The sequence below is a fragment of the Ictalurus punctatus genome, chromosome 8, assembly GCF_001660625.3.
Source record: "Ictalurus punctatus breed USDA103 chromosome 8, Coco_2.0, whole genome shotgun sequence".
In the NCBI taxonomy this organism is placed as follows: domain Eukaryota; kingdom Metazoa; phylum Chordata; class Actinopteri; order Siluriformes; family Ictaluridae; genus Ictalurus; species Ictalurus punctatus.
The window spans coordinates 19107811-19128213 of record NC_030423.2 but is presented as its reverse complement, the minus strand read 5'-3'; the positions used below and the strand labels follow the sequence as shown (position 1 = coordinate 19128213).

At 38.3% G+C, this 20403-nt stretch overlaps 1 protein-coding gene across 1 annotated transcript in view; it reads left to right on the top strand.

Moving 5' to 3' along the window:
* Window positions 1–20403, top strand: part of nav2b (neuron navigator 2b) — a 106746-nt gene that overhangs the window by 77313 nt on the left and 9030 nt on the right. The window contains exons 15-29 of the mRNA XM_053682374.1: window positions 626–913; window positions 2939–3096; window positions 4227–4409; window positions 7366–7418; window positions 9412–9435; window positions 10911–10985; window positions 13859–13942; window positions 14632–14743; window positions 15070–15215; window positions 16232–16404; window positions 17266–17346; window positions 18209–18362; window positions 18974–19121; window positions 19330–19427; window positions 20249–20344. Coding sequence (XP_053538349.1) covers window positions 626–913; window positions 2939–3096; window positions 4227–4409; window positions 7366–7418; window positions 9412–9435; window positions 10911–10985; window positions 13859–13942; window positions 14632–14743; window positions 15070–15215; window positions 16232–16404; window positions 17266–17346; window positions 18209–18362; window positions 18974–19121; window positions 19330–19427; window positions 20249–20344 — 1873 coding nt within the window. The remainder of the gene's footprint in view (window positions 1–625; window positions 914–2938; window positions 3097–4226; window positions 4410–7365; window positions 7419–9411; window positions 9436–10910; window positions 10986–13858; window positions 13943–14631; window positions 14744–15069; window positions 15216–16231; window positions 16405–17265; window positions 17347–18208; window positions 18363–18973; window positions 19122–19329; window positions 19428–20248; window positions 20345–20403) is intronic.

Sequence of the window (20403 nt, the reverse complement as noted above, 5' to 3'; positions counted from 1 at the left end):
ACTTTCTCATATGCATTGTTTAGTCAATTTGAATCGAACCTTGGTGTGTTTTCGTCTTTGGTGTAGTTCTTTAGCAAACGAACCAAAAGTAGCAAATTTTGCTCTGATTTGGATTCCAGACTAGTAGGTGTGAATGCACCTATAGAGAACTTTCAAAATCCTTTGACTCATTTAGATTTTTTGACTGTTTAGGTTGGCATGTATTTAGTCAGCAGTGGTAAGGGGTTATGATAGAAGCTGAGAGTTGGAGTCCAGTATTTGCTTGGGCTTGGACTGATTACTTTGTGTATCAGCGGTGAACCAGACCTAAGATAAGCTTATGTTATCGACCAGGCAACTCATGAAGTAATGAGAAAAAGGGGTCACTTTTTAACTTATCTAGCCATGTTGTCTTTCTTATCTCATGTTTTACTTTGAAAGGAAATGGCCTTGTGTACAGTCATGTGCAGCCTGCATATAAAGAGCCAGAGAGACCTCTGGACAGTGTGTGTTCCCTAAAATACAGCTGTATTATACCTTTAACAAATTAAGTTCTGGTGATGCTTAATTTGAATACTTAGTGGCTCAGTTAGCTGTCATATCTCAGTATCTCCACTTTCTTCCTTATCTACTTGTTAATCACAAGACTCTTTGGGAGTAAACCAGGCACCAAGCCGACCCCTGTCACCACCTCTGAGAATATGAAGAACTCCACCATAATCTCCAACCCACACACAACTTCCATCCAGACTTGCACTCTCGAGGCACCACCAGTCAGTAGCGGAAGCACACGTGGTCTCCTACATGGGGAAAATCTACCGATTATGCAGAACTCAACAAGCAATGACAGCGTGAAGGTGTCTCTGGGCAAAGAGGAGATGCTTTCAACATGCCTTGAACGCACTGGCACCATCCGGACTGGTCAATCAGACAGGTGAGACTTAGGATCCATCGATTTGATATAGGATTCCATAGATACTTACATAACAACCAAACAATCAGCCCCCATCTACCACATCCATCAAGAATACTGGACAAGCACAGAATAATGTACAGTATAAGGATTTAACACAGTGGCACTATGTAATGTACAGAATAATGTACAGTGTATAGTGTAGGGCTGTAACACAGTGGCACTATCTGTATCTTTATATCTGTATCTGTTCCTCAACCTCAGGTACAAAACTAGAGATGTACTTAGGACTGTGTGTGTGTGTTTTTTTTATCTTGCTTCTGCAGTTATTATTTTTGTTGTACCTTCCTGTACAAACAGGAAGTGGGCAGCTGTGGTTCAGGTGGTAGAGTGGGTTGTCCACTAATCGTAGGGTTGGCGGTTCGATTCCTGACCCTCCATGACTCCACATACCGAAGTGTCCTTGGGCAAGACACTGAACCCCAAGTTGCTCCCGATGGCAATCTAGCGCCTTGCATGGCAGCTCTGCTACCATTGGTGTGTGTGTGTGTGTGAATGGGTGAATGAGTACAAGTGTAAAGTGCTTTGGAACCGCTAAGGTTAAAAAAGCGCTATATAAGTGCAGACCATTTACCATTACCATCTGTAATAATCTTGTAACACAATCTTGGTTCTGTTTCCCAAAATGTAAACAAACTAGTAGCCTAATTTAAACCACCGTGACCCTGGCCAGGCAGTTACTAAGGAAGGAGGAATGAAAGCTGTAAATGCTTGGCATGACCGCTTGCTCGAAAGTAAAAAAAATCTCCTGCTACCACATCTGTTTTGTTTCATTCTGTAGGATCCCAGTCCCATTGAACACGTCTAATCTCAACCAAATACCTTTGTGAACCTTTCTGGCAAAAAACAGTAGTGTGCCTCCTCATATTCGTATCTATATTTGTATCTGTTTAGAACAAATGATCTGTTCATTCTGAATTAAGTATGTATAATTAGTTACATCCCTAATACAAGGTGTCAGGTTCTGACCATAGCACTATTATCAGCTGGACATTATGGGTTGGTGGTCTTTTTCTCAACCCAGCAGTGACATTGAGTTGATTAAAATCTGATCTCCTCATACCAGCACCACACACTTCCCATATCAGTCGCACTGCTACGCTGAGAATAGTCCACCACACACATAATATCTACTTAGCGGTGGTCCTGTGGTGGTTCCTTTCCACTGATGGACAGGGTACACCTTTGTGTAGTGGTACCTGAAAGACAGGAATGCTGTTCTTAAATGTCTTAACCCTCATGGTTATTTGCACTGTGCACACTGTGTATTTTTGTTCCTCATAAGTCGTGTAATGGACCCCTATGACATATTATCTCTTCGTTTTTCGTGTAAACCTCTTTAATCTGTCTTTGTTTGGCCTTGGCTTTACAGTACATGTAGTGTCGCGGAACATGATTCTGCATATTCCACAGTAATGATCCTTTCAGGTGTTGGTGAAATGAAAAAACAGCGTATATCAGTTTATGATCTTTAATCCTCTTTTCTGTATTTTTTGAGCTTCCTCCATCTTGTTCTTTATTTGATGTTCTTTTCTTCCTTGTTGTGTCTACCCTTACCCCATTCACCCATTAGCCCTATCTCTTCTCCTGCTGTTAGCCCTAAATTCAGCCGTAACACCTTGCCACGGAGACAGGACAGGTAAAAGTGTTTGTGTGTGGTCACACTCCTAAGGCTGCTTGCGTTTTATGTGTATACTAAAATTTGTGTGATCGGAATGTCTGGCTTTCCTGTTTATGAAGCAAACAGAAATGTGTGTTGTAGTGAAAATGACCAAGACAGTGCTGTGGATCAGAACAAGAAGTCTGCTCACATGCTTGTGCATGCTGTGGAAGTTGAGTAACATTGTTCTGGCTCGAGTGTGTCCCTGTCCTGCAGCTACCGTTTGCATTTGCTGTTTCGGTGTATTTGAATATATGGGTGTGCGTGTGTGAAGGAGAGAGAGTTCTCTGTACTTTATCTGTCCAATCAGTGTGTAATTTCATTAGGTATGCTCATCTGCAAGGGCGGGGCACAGAAGATGCACGTGATTGGCTGAACTGTCATCCCAATGGTGGAATTCAGGACTCACCAGGCTCTTCCCCTTTTTCACCTGCCTCTACTCTCAGCTCACCTTCAGCAACACGCTTCAGCTTCACCACTATTGGTACACATACACGCACGCTTACCAAATTTACACCCACAAACACATTTAGAGAACTTTTATACTAATACCGATATTACTATTTAATTCAACTTTTTTTATATACCACCAAACATTTTCATCATCCTTCACAGAGGACTTGTACCAGATTAATATTCAAGTAGAGAAAGCAATTAAATGAGCAGTTTATTTTTGTTCTCTATAGCCTGCCAGGTGAAATAAAGTTTAAGCAATAAAAACATTTAACAAGCCTTTCTTTACCTTCAACTGACCTTACTTTCTCTGTTGTAACTTTGTATGACTCGTGAGTTGCCTTTATGAGGTTGAGCAGTTGTTCTGGCTGGATACCGAGCTCATTTTAGAGCAAAAAATGTAAATGAAAGCCTGGAACACAAAGCAAAACAAAATCAATTGCAAGAATGCTTTTAGGTTGTTTTTTTTGTTTGTTTTTTTTTTTGACCAGATTTTTGTTTGATAAACTGAAGGATTTAGCAGGAACTACAGAAATGTGCAGAAGTCAGAGATCACCCTTTTGGTTTGAATCAAATGGTCATTGTTATTTTTTGGTGGCAAACCAAATGATGGGGAAAATGTGCAGTACATGAATTCTGTTTTCAGTCAAACAGCCATGCACTTTGTACTTATTTATGCAGCTCTATATTAAAGTAAAAGAAATTAAAGGTAAAATATTTACAGATTCGATGTCATTTTTATTGTTGAAGACCTTTGTGTGAATTATAAATAATAATAATTAATAATAATGAATTAAACAGAAATATCTATTAATAATGACCTGTACAGTATATACATATCATATCCTAACACAGAGAGTGAATTGTTTCATCACTGAACACCTAGTATTGACCCCATACAATTCTCACCACTGCATTCAGTCAATAAGCATACACGTTTCTGGTCTATATTTAATGAAGAATGATGAAATCTCGCTTGAGAGTAAAATAAAGTTCATTTGTGATATTCAGTGTAATAAGATTATTGGTGTTGGACCTTTTGAAACTTACTCTACGTCAGACATTTCAACTCAAGACATTTGAAATGTTCTATGTTTAAAGCAAAGACTAAGAATCCCTTAGAGTTGAACTCTGACCTATATGATCATCCTGCTCTTTCAGGCAGTCCCACCATGACTGCACAGAAACACTTGGCAACCCCGCGGCCCTCTAGCATCTCTACAAATCATGACGGGCCACATGAGCAGCACGGCGACTCTCGTCTACGCAGCGCCCCACTCACTCTGGTGGAGAAAAACCGCACTATGAGCAGCTCTGGATCTTTCCGTGAGGTGCAGGAGGAAGGTCAGACCACTGCCATTAATCTATATAATTCATTTCTAAGGTTAATTCATTATCTGTAGTCAAAAATTTATTTGACTATTCACATTCATGATACATTCGGTTAATTTACATATATTAGTATACAAAATAGAGTGCAATCTAGCTAGTGTCACTGTGCAATTATTGAGTGTAATAATAATATTAACAATAATAATAATAATAATAATAATAATACATATTCTTATATAGCAGGTAAGTATTGGCTAATATAAATACAAACCCTAAAGGAATTTCCCAGCTGTTTTGACCTAATCTACCACATCTGCAGTAGTGTGTGATTAGAATTTCACTTATAATAGTGTAATAGTCATTTCACTTACAATAAAGGTCTAAGGGCAGTTGTTGATCTCCATTGATACATATTTATTCTAATACGTCTCCACAAATTTGCCTTTACCCTGATATTTGTAGATGAAGCTTTAAATCTGTAGAATTCGTTTTTTCACGGGAATAATCTGTACTTATAATTTGCTGACATAGCTGTGAAAGTATGAATAGTGGAGCTCAATCTCCACTATTTTTTTTTTCTTATTTAAAAAGAAAATTTGATAACTAGTGTTAAATGGAGCAAAGGTTTGAACATTAATGAATGGCTAAACAAGATAACCTGTGCTCTAAAACTCAGGTTATTTGTAGTTGTGTTGATGTTTGCTAAAAGTCCACTGTGTAAACTCCGATATGATGAAATGGAGGCAATGCTTTTTGACAAATCACATCAAACTGATGAGATAACTGTATATCAAGAGAAAATGATGAATTCCCAAGGACCACTAAAGATGCTTGATTATTTTTATTGGCTCATCATATAGCTGACACAAAAACTGAATGTTTAATGTTGTATTAAATTCAATGCTAGTATTTCTTCTCACACAGCAGTAACATGATAGTAATGGTTGTTTGCATTCAGTCTGTGCCCATAGATCAGTCGACTCAGACAGGCTTTGTCCCTGCACCCTGTCTAGCTTTATCAGTGAAAATTACAAAGATTTACTAATGTGACCTAACAATTTAATGCCATATTAGGTCATGTTATGTAGCTAACTACTGAGGATTATGAATATTTCAGAATCACTTTTAAAATCCTCTCAGAAATCTTGTCAAATTAGCTCATGTTATCTAGCTATTATGCAGACTTCTAATAATAACTTAAAAATTCTCTCAGAAATCCTTTCAAGTTAGCTCATGTTAGCTATCTGGCAAGATTAGCAATGATGTCTATGAATATGTATGAATATGACTTAAATGCGCTCAGAAATTCTGTCAGGTTGGCTCATTTTAGCTACCTAGCTAGCTTTAACAATGAATAGTACAAATATTTATGAATATGACCTAAAAATAATAATAATAATAATAACACCAGGTAAAGTCATGTTAGCTAGCTAGCTATTGAGGATTACTGACATTTTTGAATAATTTAGAAATTCTGTCAAAATTCCTCATGTTAGCTAGCTAGTTGGCAATAGCAGTGAACTTATGCTAGCTCCTGTTAGGAATATTTACAAACTGTTATGTACATTTACAAATATAACTTTAAATTCCTCTTACAAATCCTCACTTTAACTTGCTGGCTAATGCTAGCTGTGAAGATTATGAAGAAATCTATTCAGGTTAGCTCATGATAGCTGGATTGGCAGAGATATACATGAATATGATTTAAGTACTGTCAGAAATCCTGTCAGTTCAGCTCATATTAGCTGTAGCTGTCTGGCAGTAATAGTAAGCTCATGCTACGGTGAAGCACATAAAACATTTATAAATATGACTTTAAGTTCTTCTCAGAAATCTTCACATTAGCCAGCTCGCTAGCCCTAAGAGTGAAGATTATGAAGCTTTGTAATAATGATTTAAAAATTCTCTTACAATTCTTTCCTAGTTACCTCACATTAGCTGTCTGATAGCATTAGCAATAAAGTTTAGAAATGTTTATAAAATATTATCTATAAATTATCTATTATTATTATTATTTTTTAAATTCTCTCAGGTTTGCTGACTCGACTCTGTTGGCTAGTATTAGCAGTGAAGTTGTAGAACAGACACTGTTGCGTGATTCACTCCTCTCTGACCGAGGAGCTGATGGCGGGTTTGAAGTTTCGCTACGTTGTGCAGATCCAGATGGATTAGCTCCTTTCCAACTATTCACCTCTGTTCCATTTTCTTTAACGGCAGAACAAATCCTGTAACTCGACTACACACTGAACTACATTCTCACAATAATTCCTACTGATTTTTAATGATTGGACGACTCAACTTGGCCTACGCTCAGAACGATAATAAACAGATCTGATTTCAGTTCACTATTTTCTCATAGGTTTTAGTTCGCTTGCTGATTTCACAGTGCTGCCAGGACCACAACCTTATCCTCACGTGTTTAGTTACTCTCAACAAAACAAACGGCAGGCTTAAAAAATTAAAGCATTTGTGAAGTTTAAAGCTGTATTGTGGCTCTGCACAATCCTGTAGCAGTGTCTTGCCATGCTCAATGAGCTCTTTTGTTCTCTCCTTTTCATTAAAATGAAAGTGTGCTTTCTTATCGGCTTATTAATCTGTGTGGCCGTCTCTGAAGAGAGGGTTTATAAACCCTGTTATTCGATGATGTCATTTGGTCTGCTTAGCAGGTTAATTGGGAAGTTTCCTTTAAAGGGCCATATGACATCCATTTTCATGGTGATGTAAAGACCCCCCCACCCCACCCATACACAACACCCTTTTGATCATTAGTAAAATGGAATTTTAATCCTCTGTCATTTTCCAACCGGCAGCTGACTAAGCACTGACGTACGTCGACACGCGTCAGCATGTGGTATCCTCTTTAAGCTCACTCATGCTTATTGAATTAGTCATGAGATGAATGTTATCATGTTAATCATTTGGATTTGAATCTTGCACATCATTTACATTCGCTCTCTTTTCCTTTCAGTGCATGGTTCTTCTCTGTCTCTGGTGTCCAACACGTCTTCTGTCTACTCCACGGTGAGTCACGCTCAGGACAGACACTCCTGTAACTTCTTAAAAGAAGAAGTTATAAATGATAAGTGATAAATGATTATGGATGTGGTTGTATATAATGAGTGTGTTTTGTACAGCTGATAACAGAACATATCTTTAGTGATCTATCACTTGTCACACGGGAAATGTTCTGTGGGTGTGACACATGGGGTTATATTTGTTTGGATTTTGGGTTTAAAAACAGCTAGCTTCAGCTAACGATCATTTAAAAAAAAAAAAAAACTGACTACTTGTGTAAAGGAGTTTGGTGTCCAAATGGTGCTTTTTTTTCCATAGGAGCTACAAGACAAATATTTGTAAAAATATATATTGAAAGCGTATGACCACCAATTAGTATCATGTAACCAGCATACTGTCAAATTTTCATCCATTTTGGTGAAGTGAAAGCTCCCAAGTCCTGTGTTTTGGTTGCCTGGAAACCTAATTGGCTAGGCTTAAAAATGGTAGCTAATATAATAGAATATATGGTGAGCTAGTTAACAAGTTAAGTATATAAATACAGAGACAAACAAAAATATGTATTATTGTGTAGGGCACATCTGTGGCTTAGGTGGTAGAGCGGGTTGTCCACTAATCGTAGGATTGGCGGTTCGATTTCCGGCCCACATGACTCCACATGCCAGCGTGTCCTAGTACAAGACACTGAACCCCAAGTTGCTCCCGATGGAAAGTTAGTGCCATGCATGTCAGCTCTGCTACCATTGGTGTGTGAATGAGACACAGTGTAAAGCGCTTTGGATAAAAGTGCTACATAAGTGCAGACCATTTAACTTTGCTATAGCCAGTATACAAGTGTCTGAGGTAGCAGGTCATGTTTATATACTTGGCAAAAACTCAGTAATATTTTGGCTATGAGCTTTGAAGTTCAGTCCTTACACATACCAAATAAGCACTCCGTTTTTTTAAATGTCTATAGCTCTGGTCAATACAGTAGCTCTAGGCTATAGCTCTGGACTATAGCTCTGTTCAATAGCTCTGGTCTATAGCTCTGGTCTGTAGCTCTGGCCTATAGCTATGGTCTATAGTTCCGGTATATAGCTCTGGTCTGTAGCTCTGGCCTTTAGCTCTGGTCTATAGCTCTAGGCTATAGCTCTGGTCTATAGCTCTTGTCTATACAGTAGCTCTAGGCTATTGCTCTGGTCACTAGCTTTGGTCAATAGCTCTGGTCAATACAGTAGCTCTGGTCAACAGCTGTGGTCTATAGTTATACTCAATACCTCTGGCCTATAGATCTGGCCTCTAACTCTGGTTGTTGTCGAAAGAAGAAAAAAAAATGCTTGTGACCTACAGAGCCTACTTGTCCACGGAACAACGTTAAATAAAAAAATGAATAGCTCAAACGTGTAATTTATGTCCACTTATTGTACTTCTTTGTCCATGCAAGCACTATTGTGTGTAAACAAAAGTATACCTGCATTTATAATCTTTATATATATATATATATATATATATATATATATATATATATATATATATATATATATATATATACACACACACAGTGTATATTTCAATACAAAACAGTGCGTCATACTTTCAGAAACCACACAGGCACACCTGTTTGAGATTCTTCTATCAATAGCCTTGTAGCCACAGTGCAAAACTAATGAACCAGAATGTGTACCCCAAACATTACCTCACCTGCTCTACATTATTTAGGATAAATGGAAAATGTGTATAAATCAATATGTTTCATATACCCCTGAATACGGTTCAGTTTTATAGGGTTAAACGTAACAGAATATCACTGCTCCTAATGTAATAAAAGAGATGTTTTCTGCAATCTTGTTTGTTTGTACATGTCTCCAGGGTGAAATTTAATACATTTGATTTCCCGTTAAGCCTGCATGATGAGATCATATAATAAAGAGTTATTCTACGATTTCATTAAGTAGGCCCAGTGGGCAGATATTCAACTCTGTAAATAATCAGCGTTTCACTTTTCTTTCTCCTCAAGCCTGAAGAGAAGGCTCAGTCAGAGGTGAGATCCTTAACTTCTTTTTTTTAATCATTGTTTATTTAAATACTGCTGTTAAACATGCTGTCTAGCATTAGAACATTAAAAACATTAGAACTCTGTGCTTTATTGGGTGTTAGTATGTCATACTCACTTTCATGTAGCTGTGTGAATCTATATCTCACTGTTTATAGTTTTATATTAACACTAGCTGACAGAAGCTATGTGTTTCCCTGATTTGTGTACACAGTTGAAGTTGTTTAAGAACGAGCCAGCGCAAGCCTCTAATCCTAATAACCCTGTTATAAGCACAACAGCAAAGAGACCATTAGAGGCAAGACTGAGGCCGTAGTAGTTTTTATAACAGGTTAAGAATATATTCGTAGATCAAATTGAATTCATTATTCCTATATAGTAATAGACATTAGTGCTCAGAAGCTGTTGAATAATTGTCTTCATGCCACAGTGTGTTTGAGTTCTTGAATCTGATTGGCCAGGAAGTGTGTATAACAACTCGGACCGTAATTCCATCTGTAACTTGAATGACAGGTATATATTAATGTGCTCATTCTAACACGTGATAGTTTTTATAGTAACAGCACATACACAGGGACTTGTATGGTGAACGGTCTACATAATCTAAGATGCATAATTAAGACAGAGAGACAGGGAATGAGTGTTGATCGCAGATATTGTCTCTCGGATAATCCATAACATTCAATCTAACAATAAAGCATTTAAATGTGTGAAAATGTTGTTAATTAATAAATTAAACATTGTAATTGTTGGCAGATTGCTGTGGCATAAGTGGAATAACAAACTATAGCTGTTGTACGAAAGGAACTCACTTAAGGGGGGTCACGGCACTCTGGTGCACGTTGTTCCGTGGCACACCCACACAGTGTGCATTACTTCCATATAACAGTAGCAGAAAAGTTAGATTCAAAGAAACAGCAGAAAATTAGATGCTTGTTTTGTTCCACAACATTGAATGTAACTACAAATGGATAGAAGTATAACATGTCATTCTTTAATATATTAACCATTATAATTGTCAGAAAATTGCAATGGTAAAAGAAGAATAAAACACTGTCTATGTGACATGCTGTTGTGGGAAAATAATCAACTTCGGGTGTTTACAGTAACTCCACTTCACGTCAGGTTGCATCTCAGCACCCGACTTTGGTTATTTTCCTGTAACACCACACCACCGAGTTTTACTCCATATATATCAAACATTTTGGTCCAGCTGTAAATAATACATATTTCTGCCCATTTTTCTCTATACATTTAAGCATAGACAAGTAATATTTCCTGTAAAAAAAATATTTGGAATAGCTTGTCTCAGAGGCTTTTATTATAGAATCATGACAGAATTTGAATTTTACTCTCTCTCAGTGTGATTCTGCATAAATTCCTTGTGTGCCAAGCGTGTGATTGCTGATGTATTTGGATGATTCAGAGTTTCGATCACACAAAAATGCTTGTTGTTTGTTCAGATCCGAAAGCTCAGGAGAGAGCTGGAGGCGTCTCAGGAGAAAGTGTCAACACTCACCACGCAGCTAAGTGCAAACGTGAGTACACGCTCTGCAATGCATGTATAAGAGACTGCAGAAATCAACTAAAACTGCAAGAAAATCCTAGCAAAAAGGGAGATAAACTGAATTTTACCACAGAACCCTAGTCTATTATCATCGTCTTATGTCATCATCATCATTATCGTCTGATAATACACTAGGGTTCTGTGGTAAAATTCAGTTTATCTCCCTTTTTGCTCTGATTTCTTGTTAGTGTTGTTGATACCTCTGAGTTTGTATATTAGATGATGATCGGCTCGCAGCCAATCAATTACATATACTGTACTACTAAGTGTTAATTTTTTTAAATACAAAAAAACAAGGGGCTCTGTTTTTATGAAGAAGCTGGCATAATCTGTCTTTTTTTAGTTTTGTCTTTGTTATTCAGAAATAAACAAACCTCCACGGCTGTTGGTGAATAAAAACTTAACAGGGTGTGACTTTTAAAATCCGTTGGACCACACTTGAAGAAAATTAGGCTTTGGTTTATCATTTGTCAGTATCAGGACTCCCTCTTAGCGCGGACACAAGGACAAAAGCATATTTTCCTGTCTCATTTCTTACAACCCACTGTTATAAATGTTGAAATGCATCTTATCACCCAGGGCGAGAAGAGGAAACGCACACAGTGTACTCAGTGTTACTCGTTGGCCTCGTCTCCTGGCAGTGTGGAGATCTGTAGGTGTTTGCTTTAGGTCGTCTGAAGCGTGACACACACAAGCGTGCCTAAACACAACACGCCTCTCGATAGTGATAAGATTTTTGGTGTATGAGTGTGTACGTGTGTTTGTTTGAGACGAAGACTTGTTTGTTTGGCAAGTACATTTTACTCATTATTATGCAGCTCTTCTAGCAGTTATTTATTTGTGAGCTTTTTAGATGTATATGTCAGAATGCATTTGGAAATAATAATAATAATAATAATAATAATAATACATTTATTTGGGGAGTATTGGGGGAGATATCGAGGTTAAAATGGGGAGAAATGTAAGTTTGGTTTGTTTTCCATTCACTTACATTGAATGAGCGGGGTTAAAAATTGTACTCCAGCCAGCCACTAGCTGGCAAGCTTTATTGAAAAATTCAACAATTATTGCAAATAATTTCTTTACATTTTTACAGATATACATCCATATATACAGTCATTGATCGATACACATTACATTTAAACATACATGCTAAATAAAAATGTTGTTTTGCGGAAGTCGGTAAGGGTTGGGTTCATTTTTTTTCTGGATGCTGAACCAACTTAGGGGCAACTCTGGATGAAAAACTGTTTTTCCCAAGCACCCAGGCTACTTTATAATATAATATAACCCAATTATGTATTGTTCATTGAATGAGGTTCGAACTGTTCAAGGAACTGTCCAGTGGTTAGCATGAGGCTTTTGGCTGGTTCTACTTTGTGGTTTGTATTTCTTTTTCTTTGTGAGTAGGGACAGTTCGAGAAGAGTTTGAGGTGCATACGAAGGGCAGAAGACAGGACCGTGTTCTTACCATCGCCTGCTGCAATGATTCTGAAGACAAGATCAACGTTTATTAAGCAGCTCGGTTTTAAGAATTGAAATTAGGAGATAAAGGAATGATGGAGCACTGCTCTACCACTCTGTACTTTTCTCTGTTCTTCACATATTATCATTGTTTTTACAGTCTTTTTAATTAAAAAAAAAGACAAAATCCTACAGTTACAGAGTGGATGTGTCCTGTAACAAGACCACAATCAAAATACGCAATTCCACAGAAAAATATTTGGAAACAAAGTTTTAACTCAGCTATCTCAGTCTATACACTCCATCTAACAGGTTAGCTCACCACTGTTCACAGAATATGGAAGAGGATGACGTCAGATAACAAGGAAAACAGTGGACAGTGGATGCAAGTTATTATATTTATAATATTATAAGTTATTAATATAGAGAATATTTATATCACACTCGTGAATCAAATTTTAGTTAGATATATTTTTACTAATTGTTTCTTAACATAGAATATTTGATAATTTTTCAAGCTTGTCTGGAGTACAACTTGCAATGGTGTGCAAACTTTTCCATTCAGCAGACTAATGAGAAGAAATGAGTGAGTATATGAATTCTCAGGCGATGACTCAGTGATAATCCTTATCCTAGTACATTTGAGACCTTGAGAAAGTCAGCAAATTCAGCTAGTACTTGGCGAACGTCTTGGCTCTAAGCTGTGCTGTTCTGTTCTTGTATCGCAGGTAAAAATGATATTTGTGTCTTGTTAGCTCCTTTAATTTAACTTGTTATATTAAAAGCTGAGGTGACTGTTTATTGCAGATGATAGCTTTGCGATAGATTTATCCTGGCAAGAGAACAATGTTCTAGAGCATTCTATAAAGCAGTCAATTGGATACATTTTTACTTAAAACAGAGTGTTTATGAACAAAATACTGGACTATCAGCATATATGAGTTCATCATAGCAAGAGACGCACACAAAATAGTTATTAACTACGTGTTTAAAATCTATAAACATTATAAAGGGACAGAATAAAGTGTCACAAAAGTGTAACCAGAGCAGCACGTCCTCTGCCAGTGAAACGTCCTGCATCACTTTAAGTGGACATGAATGCAGTGATTTTGCTGACAGCTTAAGGCTGTTCATCACAAGACAAAATGTTCTATGCAAGAAGAGGACTGAGTGTGTGCTGGTACTTGCTCAGGCAGGTTGCAAAAGGTTATCATTTCCCAGCATGTTCCTGTGGCCAAACAAACCAAAGTCTGTTTGGGCGGACAGGGATGAGTTGTTGTTGTTGCTTTTGTTATGTTGTTACAAAATTGTGATGAATCTGATAGTGGACCAGTATTAGATTCGATGACAACAATAGTGTGTGTGTGTGTGTGTTTTCAGGCTCACCTGGTGGCGGCATTTGAGCAGAGCTTGGGCAACATGACAGTCAGATTGCAGAGCCTAACCACGACAGCAGAACAAAAGGTAACCGTTTTTTTTTTTTTTTTTTTTTTTAACAGTTATTAATCCCACAGCACTGTTGAAGTCTCGATTCTGAGATGTATATTTAGCATTTTGTGGAAGGAGTCTCCAGTATCAGAGCCTTGTAACTGAAGTTTTCCACAATGGGAAAAGTCTTCCAGACGAAGGGCTTTATGCTTTGAGGTTTCTCACTAGCATGGCAAGATGTTTTGGTTTTCTTTTGTCTTATTAAGTTGAAGAGAGAAACAAAGGGAGGTTGCTGAGGGAACAAATGTTTATAGTTGCTATAATATAACGATAACAGGAGCTAACATGTTTCTTTAGCATTAAACATAACTGTAAAGTAATAAAAACAAATGTTGTGTTGACCTTTAATCGATTAAAAATGGTCGTCTTTGGATAATTACTGTGCTATAAGAGGAATAAAACACTTCAGGCATGCTGATACTGAAAGGGTAACTTAGCTTCACATTGAGCTGCATCAAACTTTCCTGTTGGTGATTATTTTCCTATAGCATCATGCTCTGGACTGTGTTTTTCCTTACTTATATGTACTTATTGTACATGTCTATATGCATGTGTATGTGTTTGACAATATATGTACTGCTCACTCATGAAGCTCGAGTTAAGCATGGTGTGTGTGTGTGTGTGTGTGTGTGTGTGTGTGTGTGTGTGTGTGTGTGTGTGCGTAGGACACAGAACTGAATGAAATGAGAAAGACTATCGAGCTGTTGAAGAAGCAGAACACCGTCGCTCAGGCTGCCATCAGCGGAGTCATTAACACACCAGAGACCCCAAACAAAGGTTTAATCTAATGTTGTAACAGTTCTGAATGTTTAAAGAAGTATTTGTTCTTTTTTTTTTTTTTTAAACCCTAAATTTTCTCTCTCTCTCTCACTCTGTCTCGCTCTCTCTCTCCCTCTCTCTCCCTCTCGCTCCATCTCTCTCTCTCTGTTTCTCTCTCCCTCTCTCTCTCCCTCTCTCTCTCTCTCATTCTCCCTCTCTCGCTCTCTCTCTCTTTCTCTCTCTCTTTCTCCCTCTCTCTTTTCCTCTCTCTCCCTCTCTCTCCCTCCCTCCCTCCCTCCCCCCCTTCTCTCTCTCTCTCTCTTTCTCTCTCTCTCTCTCCCTAGACTCTTCCAGCGGTTCTCCTCTCTCAGCAGGAGCAACAGCAGATCTGCAGATCCAGCGCCAGGCCTCCTCTGACAGTGTGTCGAGCCTCACCAGTCACTCCAGCCTGGAGCTTGATGCCAACAGTAAGAAGAAGAGGAAGAACTGGGTGAGCCTTCGTCACTCTTCCTGGCCCACGGCCACCATTCAGCGCAATTGCTGTGTAACTACAGAGGATGTCTGCGCTGTACAGCTCAATTCCAGCGTGTGTACACACGTTGCGACTTGTGTAAATACGCAAGCCTATCTTGACCGTTGTACAGGGTCGTTCTCTCTCGTGATTGACTGAGTAATATAAACTTCTGCTACACTTTTCTATAGACGTTATGCCGTTTAAAGTCATACATAATTTATTACACAATATTACACACATCCTGATGCAACTAGAAAGAAAACCAGTACTTTATGCAAATATAATTATAGTCACTGTGTTACACAAGCTGTAGTGCATGTGTATGTGCATATATGCTGCGGTTACATTTTATTTCATTTATTGCACGGGTGTTAGAAAGTCTATATAGAGTGGGCCCGTTTCTCCTAACTCAGCTGTTTTGCCATTTTGTGGATCAGCAGCTCTGTTGTTAATTCTGATCTCACCATAGTTCAATGTAAAAAAAAAAAAAAAAACACCCACAATGCATTCTTCCATTATAACATAAGCTCTTAACTGCTCCAGCTAAATGTGGTATATTGAACTTTTCTCATTTCCTCTGTGCTTACCTCTCATCGGATAGGTTTGTGAGGTAAGTCTTTGCATCTGGCTCATTGCACTGAGATGTAGATCATGATTAATTACTCACCGTTGAGCTGTTTGTAAGTCTGACGAGTTTGGGCAGTTTTATGAAACACACATGAGTCTGTCTTTTACGTTTTTGATTCTTGCAACCTATGAATCCAGTTTTTATGCAACATTAAAGGATGAATGTACAGGGTGTTGCAATATTGCTGTTGCAGAATGAGCCAATATTGTGCAGCACAGTAAATCAATCAGCATGAACAAAGTTATTAATTTCACTCGTTTAGGAAGAACGGTTAGTTTTAACGCCTATGTTTAGGAATATCAGTTTGAGTTCCTCCTGAATACCATTGCACCTTCAGGAAAAGCCGTATTTTTCTCTCCTTCAGCTAAGGAGCTCCTTCAAACAGGCCTTCAGCAAGAAAAAGTCACCGAAGTCGGCCTCGTCGTATTCAGACGTCGAGGAGATGGATGAGTCCTCTGTGCCTTCATCACCCAGACTGCCGTATGGCTGCCACTCTGCTGGGACATCACTGCTCCGACACTCACACTCCAACTCACTGTAAGACGTCTTCCTTACACATACCTTTTCAGCAACTGTATACGATCACAACTGGAGTCTGAACTAAAAAAAAATCATTTTCCGTATATAACTAGTGCCCCCTAGTGCTCCACAACATGTTACATAGTGAGTCCTCACAGGATTCCATCGATCGCAGAAATCGTCCGCAATATTTCAAAGAGTTTGCAGTTTTTCACAATTGCCGGAGATTTTCCGCATATTTGTGCCGAGATGCGTCACGTGACGTCAGCCAAATCCCTCTTCGATTCACGTGCATCAAACATGAGTACAGCTAAGGATGTCTCATTTACTAACGAACATCACTGAGAAAGACCATGCAAAACAATTTCATGCACTGGCAATTTTGCCAATTCAAGTAGTTTTCCGGGTAAAAAAAAAAAAAAAAGCTACACATCGCAAACTTTGAAGAAAGCTGCTGCACAATCGAGCATTTTCTGAGCATTTTTGGCCGCAGCGATAACCAGCAAATTCTTCGTACAGAAATCCTGAACCGGTCTGTATAGTGGGTCAATAGCATGGCATTAAATGTGGTTTAGCTATAATTATGGTTTATCTCTAATGTCATATATTATCAGTGTAATTTCCACCAGTGTCAATAAGTCTGAGGTACCTTAATATTGGCCAAGAACTGAGTACTAATTAAATGCAGCATGGTCATCAGTGGTGATATAAAAATACATTATCAGCACAAAACTATAACACCAGATAAAGTCTGTATATGTAAATGTAACATTGGTGGTCCCTAATGTTCATGGTTGTGTTGTGCATGCATACGTGTGTGTGTGTGTGTGTGTGTGTGTGTGTGTGTGTGTGTGTGTGTGTGTGTGTGTATGTGTGTAGCCCTCTCCTTTCATCGATCTCCATTTATGGAAATGGTTGGGGTTGTAACAGTGCTCCCATCAGGACCAGCTCTCTGGCACGGTAACAGAGACCGAAACGAGGCAAAAATTTCAATTCAAGTGAAAATCACAAAATGATCAAAATCTGCTGTTTATAAATCACGAGAGCTGCTTCAGTAAGGTGCCACAGCATGTACTTCAGTGACGACTCACTTCCTTGCAAGTTTGCGTTAAAAAAAAAAGCACTAGGATGTGCCTCCTGGTTTGTTGTGATCACATGACCTTGTTATGGCACTCCTCAACTCTCAATGTCCAGAACTGGGTCCAAAATTCTGAGTCCAAGTCCAAGTCTTAGTCATAACGACACGCAGTGTTGTTACATTATGTAGGATTCAGGATGGAGTGAAACTCGGGTACATACTGTATTGGGCGTGTGGCAGCTAGTTGTCAGCAATATATGATATTATGGTGACTAAGGAGCAATACTTATCTTTTTACAAAATTCAAGTTCATGTTTTCCTGACATTTTTTTGTTTGTTTATTTATTTCATTTTTCATATTAGATTTTTCATATATATTTTATTTATTTATTTATTTATTCTGTGGGGGTGTTCACTCAGATACTACAGCAACAGCAATACCATTGTCTTTGGAATGTACATTAATATATAAAATTATGGAATTCTGGACCCTACTGTGTTTTAAAACCCACTTTTTTTTCAACAGTCTTACTAAGTTGAAAGTTCAACTGACCTACTAATACATGTTAAGTCTGGATGATTTGCATAATTATATGCACTAATTATGTGCCTTTAATTGATTACTAACTGAAGTACGTGGAACATCACTGTTCTAAGAGAACCTGCTACATGACTTCTGTATTGTTTGTTTGTGTTTGTATTTGTCTGTGATGTGTCTTTGGTGTGTGTGTGTGTGTGACCCAGGATCTCGGAGTGTACGGACTGTGAGACAGAGACGGTCATGCAGTTGCGCAGTGAGCTGCGTGATAAGGAGATGAAGCTGACTGACATCAGACTGGAAGCTCTAAGCTCTGCCCACCAGCTCGACCAGCTCCGAGAGTCCATGAACCGCATGCAGGTTAATTAACTTCCTTATTAACTTCAAGAGAGGAACAAAGAGAGGCTGGTGAGGGACATTCCACAGCATTGAAATTAAATACACATGGGGGAAAAAAATTATAACATCATACCTGTAAGCTCAGGCATATTGCTGTGGGATGAGAGGAATCACACACTTCAGGAAGTGGTAACAGCGGTAACAGTATCCCGTCTCACGTTGGCCCATGTCACGCCACCCTGTAAATTGATTATTTTCCCAAGACACCATGCCCCAAGTGTTTTATATTAAGTGGCAAAATTGATATTAGTATTGATGACAAACATTTCCTATCAATCAAACCTTTATAAAGATACGATAAGATAATACTTTATTAATCCCCAGATGGAGAAATTAGGGTGTCACAGCAGCAGCAAGACAAAAGAGATAGTAAGGAGAACAATACAGGGATATATAAAGAGTATATACAAGATGTATAAATATGTATAGAGTATATGTATATATTTACATAAGTATATGTAAAAAGCAAGCCTTATAATCTGGGGACATAGGAAGTAAAATAATCTTAAGGATGTGTGCATTGTGGTGTAGTGTGGTGTTTCGAGTCGTGTTCGTGTGCCATGTTTGTCCAGGTGGAGATGGAGAAGCTGAAAGTGGAGAATGAGCGTCTGAGAACAACCAGTAGGGGGAGCTGCAGCACAACCACATCACAGGCGTCTGCGTGTCCATCGGCCGTCGGCGTGTCTTCTCAGTCAAGCCTCACTGAGTCCACCAGCCTAGGTACACACGTACACACAAATACAAACACATGTACACACACACACAAGCTATATATTATAGAGAGTCAAACAATGTGGTTCTAATGTTATATATATATATATATATATATATATATATATATATATATATATATATATATATATATATATATATATACTCTGAGAGACTGTGGACTGACAGACTCGTGTGTGTGTGTGTGTGCTTTCAGACATGCTGCTGGAGGACAGTGGTGATGGCAGCTCTCGTAAAGAGGGACACCACGTTAAGGTGGTTGTGAGTCTGGACAGAGACCCAGAGTGCAAAGAGGTCAGACATTTTTCCGTCTCTTCATTATACACAGAGTTTAGTTTTATCTCTCTTCTAAAATTTAGCACAGAATTCCTAACACCATCTAATATAAATTGTAAGAGTTTTTTTTTTTTTTTTGAAACAGCATTGCCATCAGCAGCTGCAGTAACTGTCAATTTTATACAGTTCTACCTAAAGATTAATCAGTAGCTGTTTAGCAAGTTAACTTCACCGAGTAACTATTTATCGTCTGATGAATTACCATCTTATTTAAATGTCAGATTTTTTTTTTCAGGCTTTGTCAGTATTAAGAATTAAAGCCTTAAATAACATAAAAGAAATACAATTCTATTCAAAGTAAATTTTTTCAAAACGTTTCGTAACGGAAAATAGTGATGAAAATGTTCTCCATGATTTGTCAGATACAGAATCTTGACCACTAGATGGTGCTGTGTGTGTACATTTTCCCAGTTAGAGAAAACAACGGGCAAAAAAGATATCAGGACTGCATGTGTTCACAGTGTTTCCTTAAAAAGTCGCCTCCATCTGGGAATGCTAATATTGGAAGATGGCCATTGTTCCTAAATAATTTCGCTAAGTGAAATGTTCACGTTATGAAATTCTAGTCTATGATTGGTCAGATAATTACCTGCTAGATCGTAAAGCCAATCCGATTATCCCAGATTGAGAAATAAGTAAATGAAAAAAGCAGTTGTTGGCAGCAGTTTCTAGCAGTGTTTCTCGTTGTATAATGGAGATTAGATTAGATTTGTGTGGGAACTGAACTCTGACGGAGTGTGTGATCGACTGGTCTGCGTTTCTGTCTCTTTTCCTCACAGGAGTGCAGGAAAAACGACTTCCTGATCGGCTGCATCGGCGTCAGCAGTAAAACCAAATGGGAAGTTCTAGATGGTGTCGTCCGACGCCTCTTCAAGGTACGGTATGCACTGGTTGCGTTCACCTCCTCACAGCAACTTAACAGCATAATTCATGA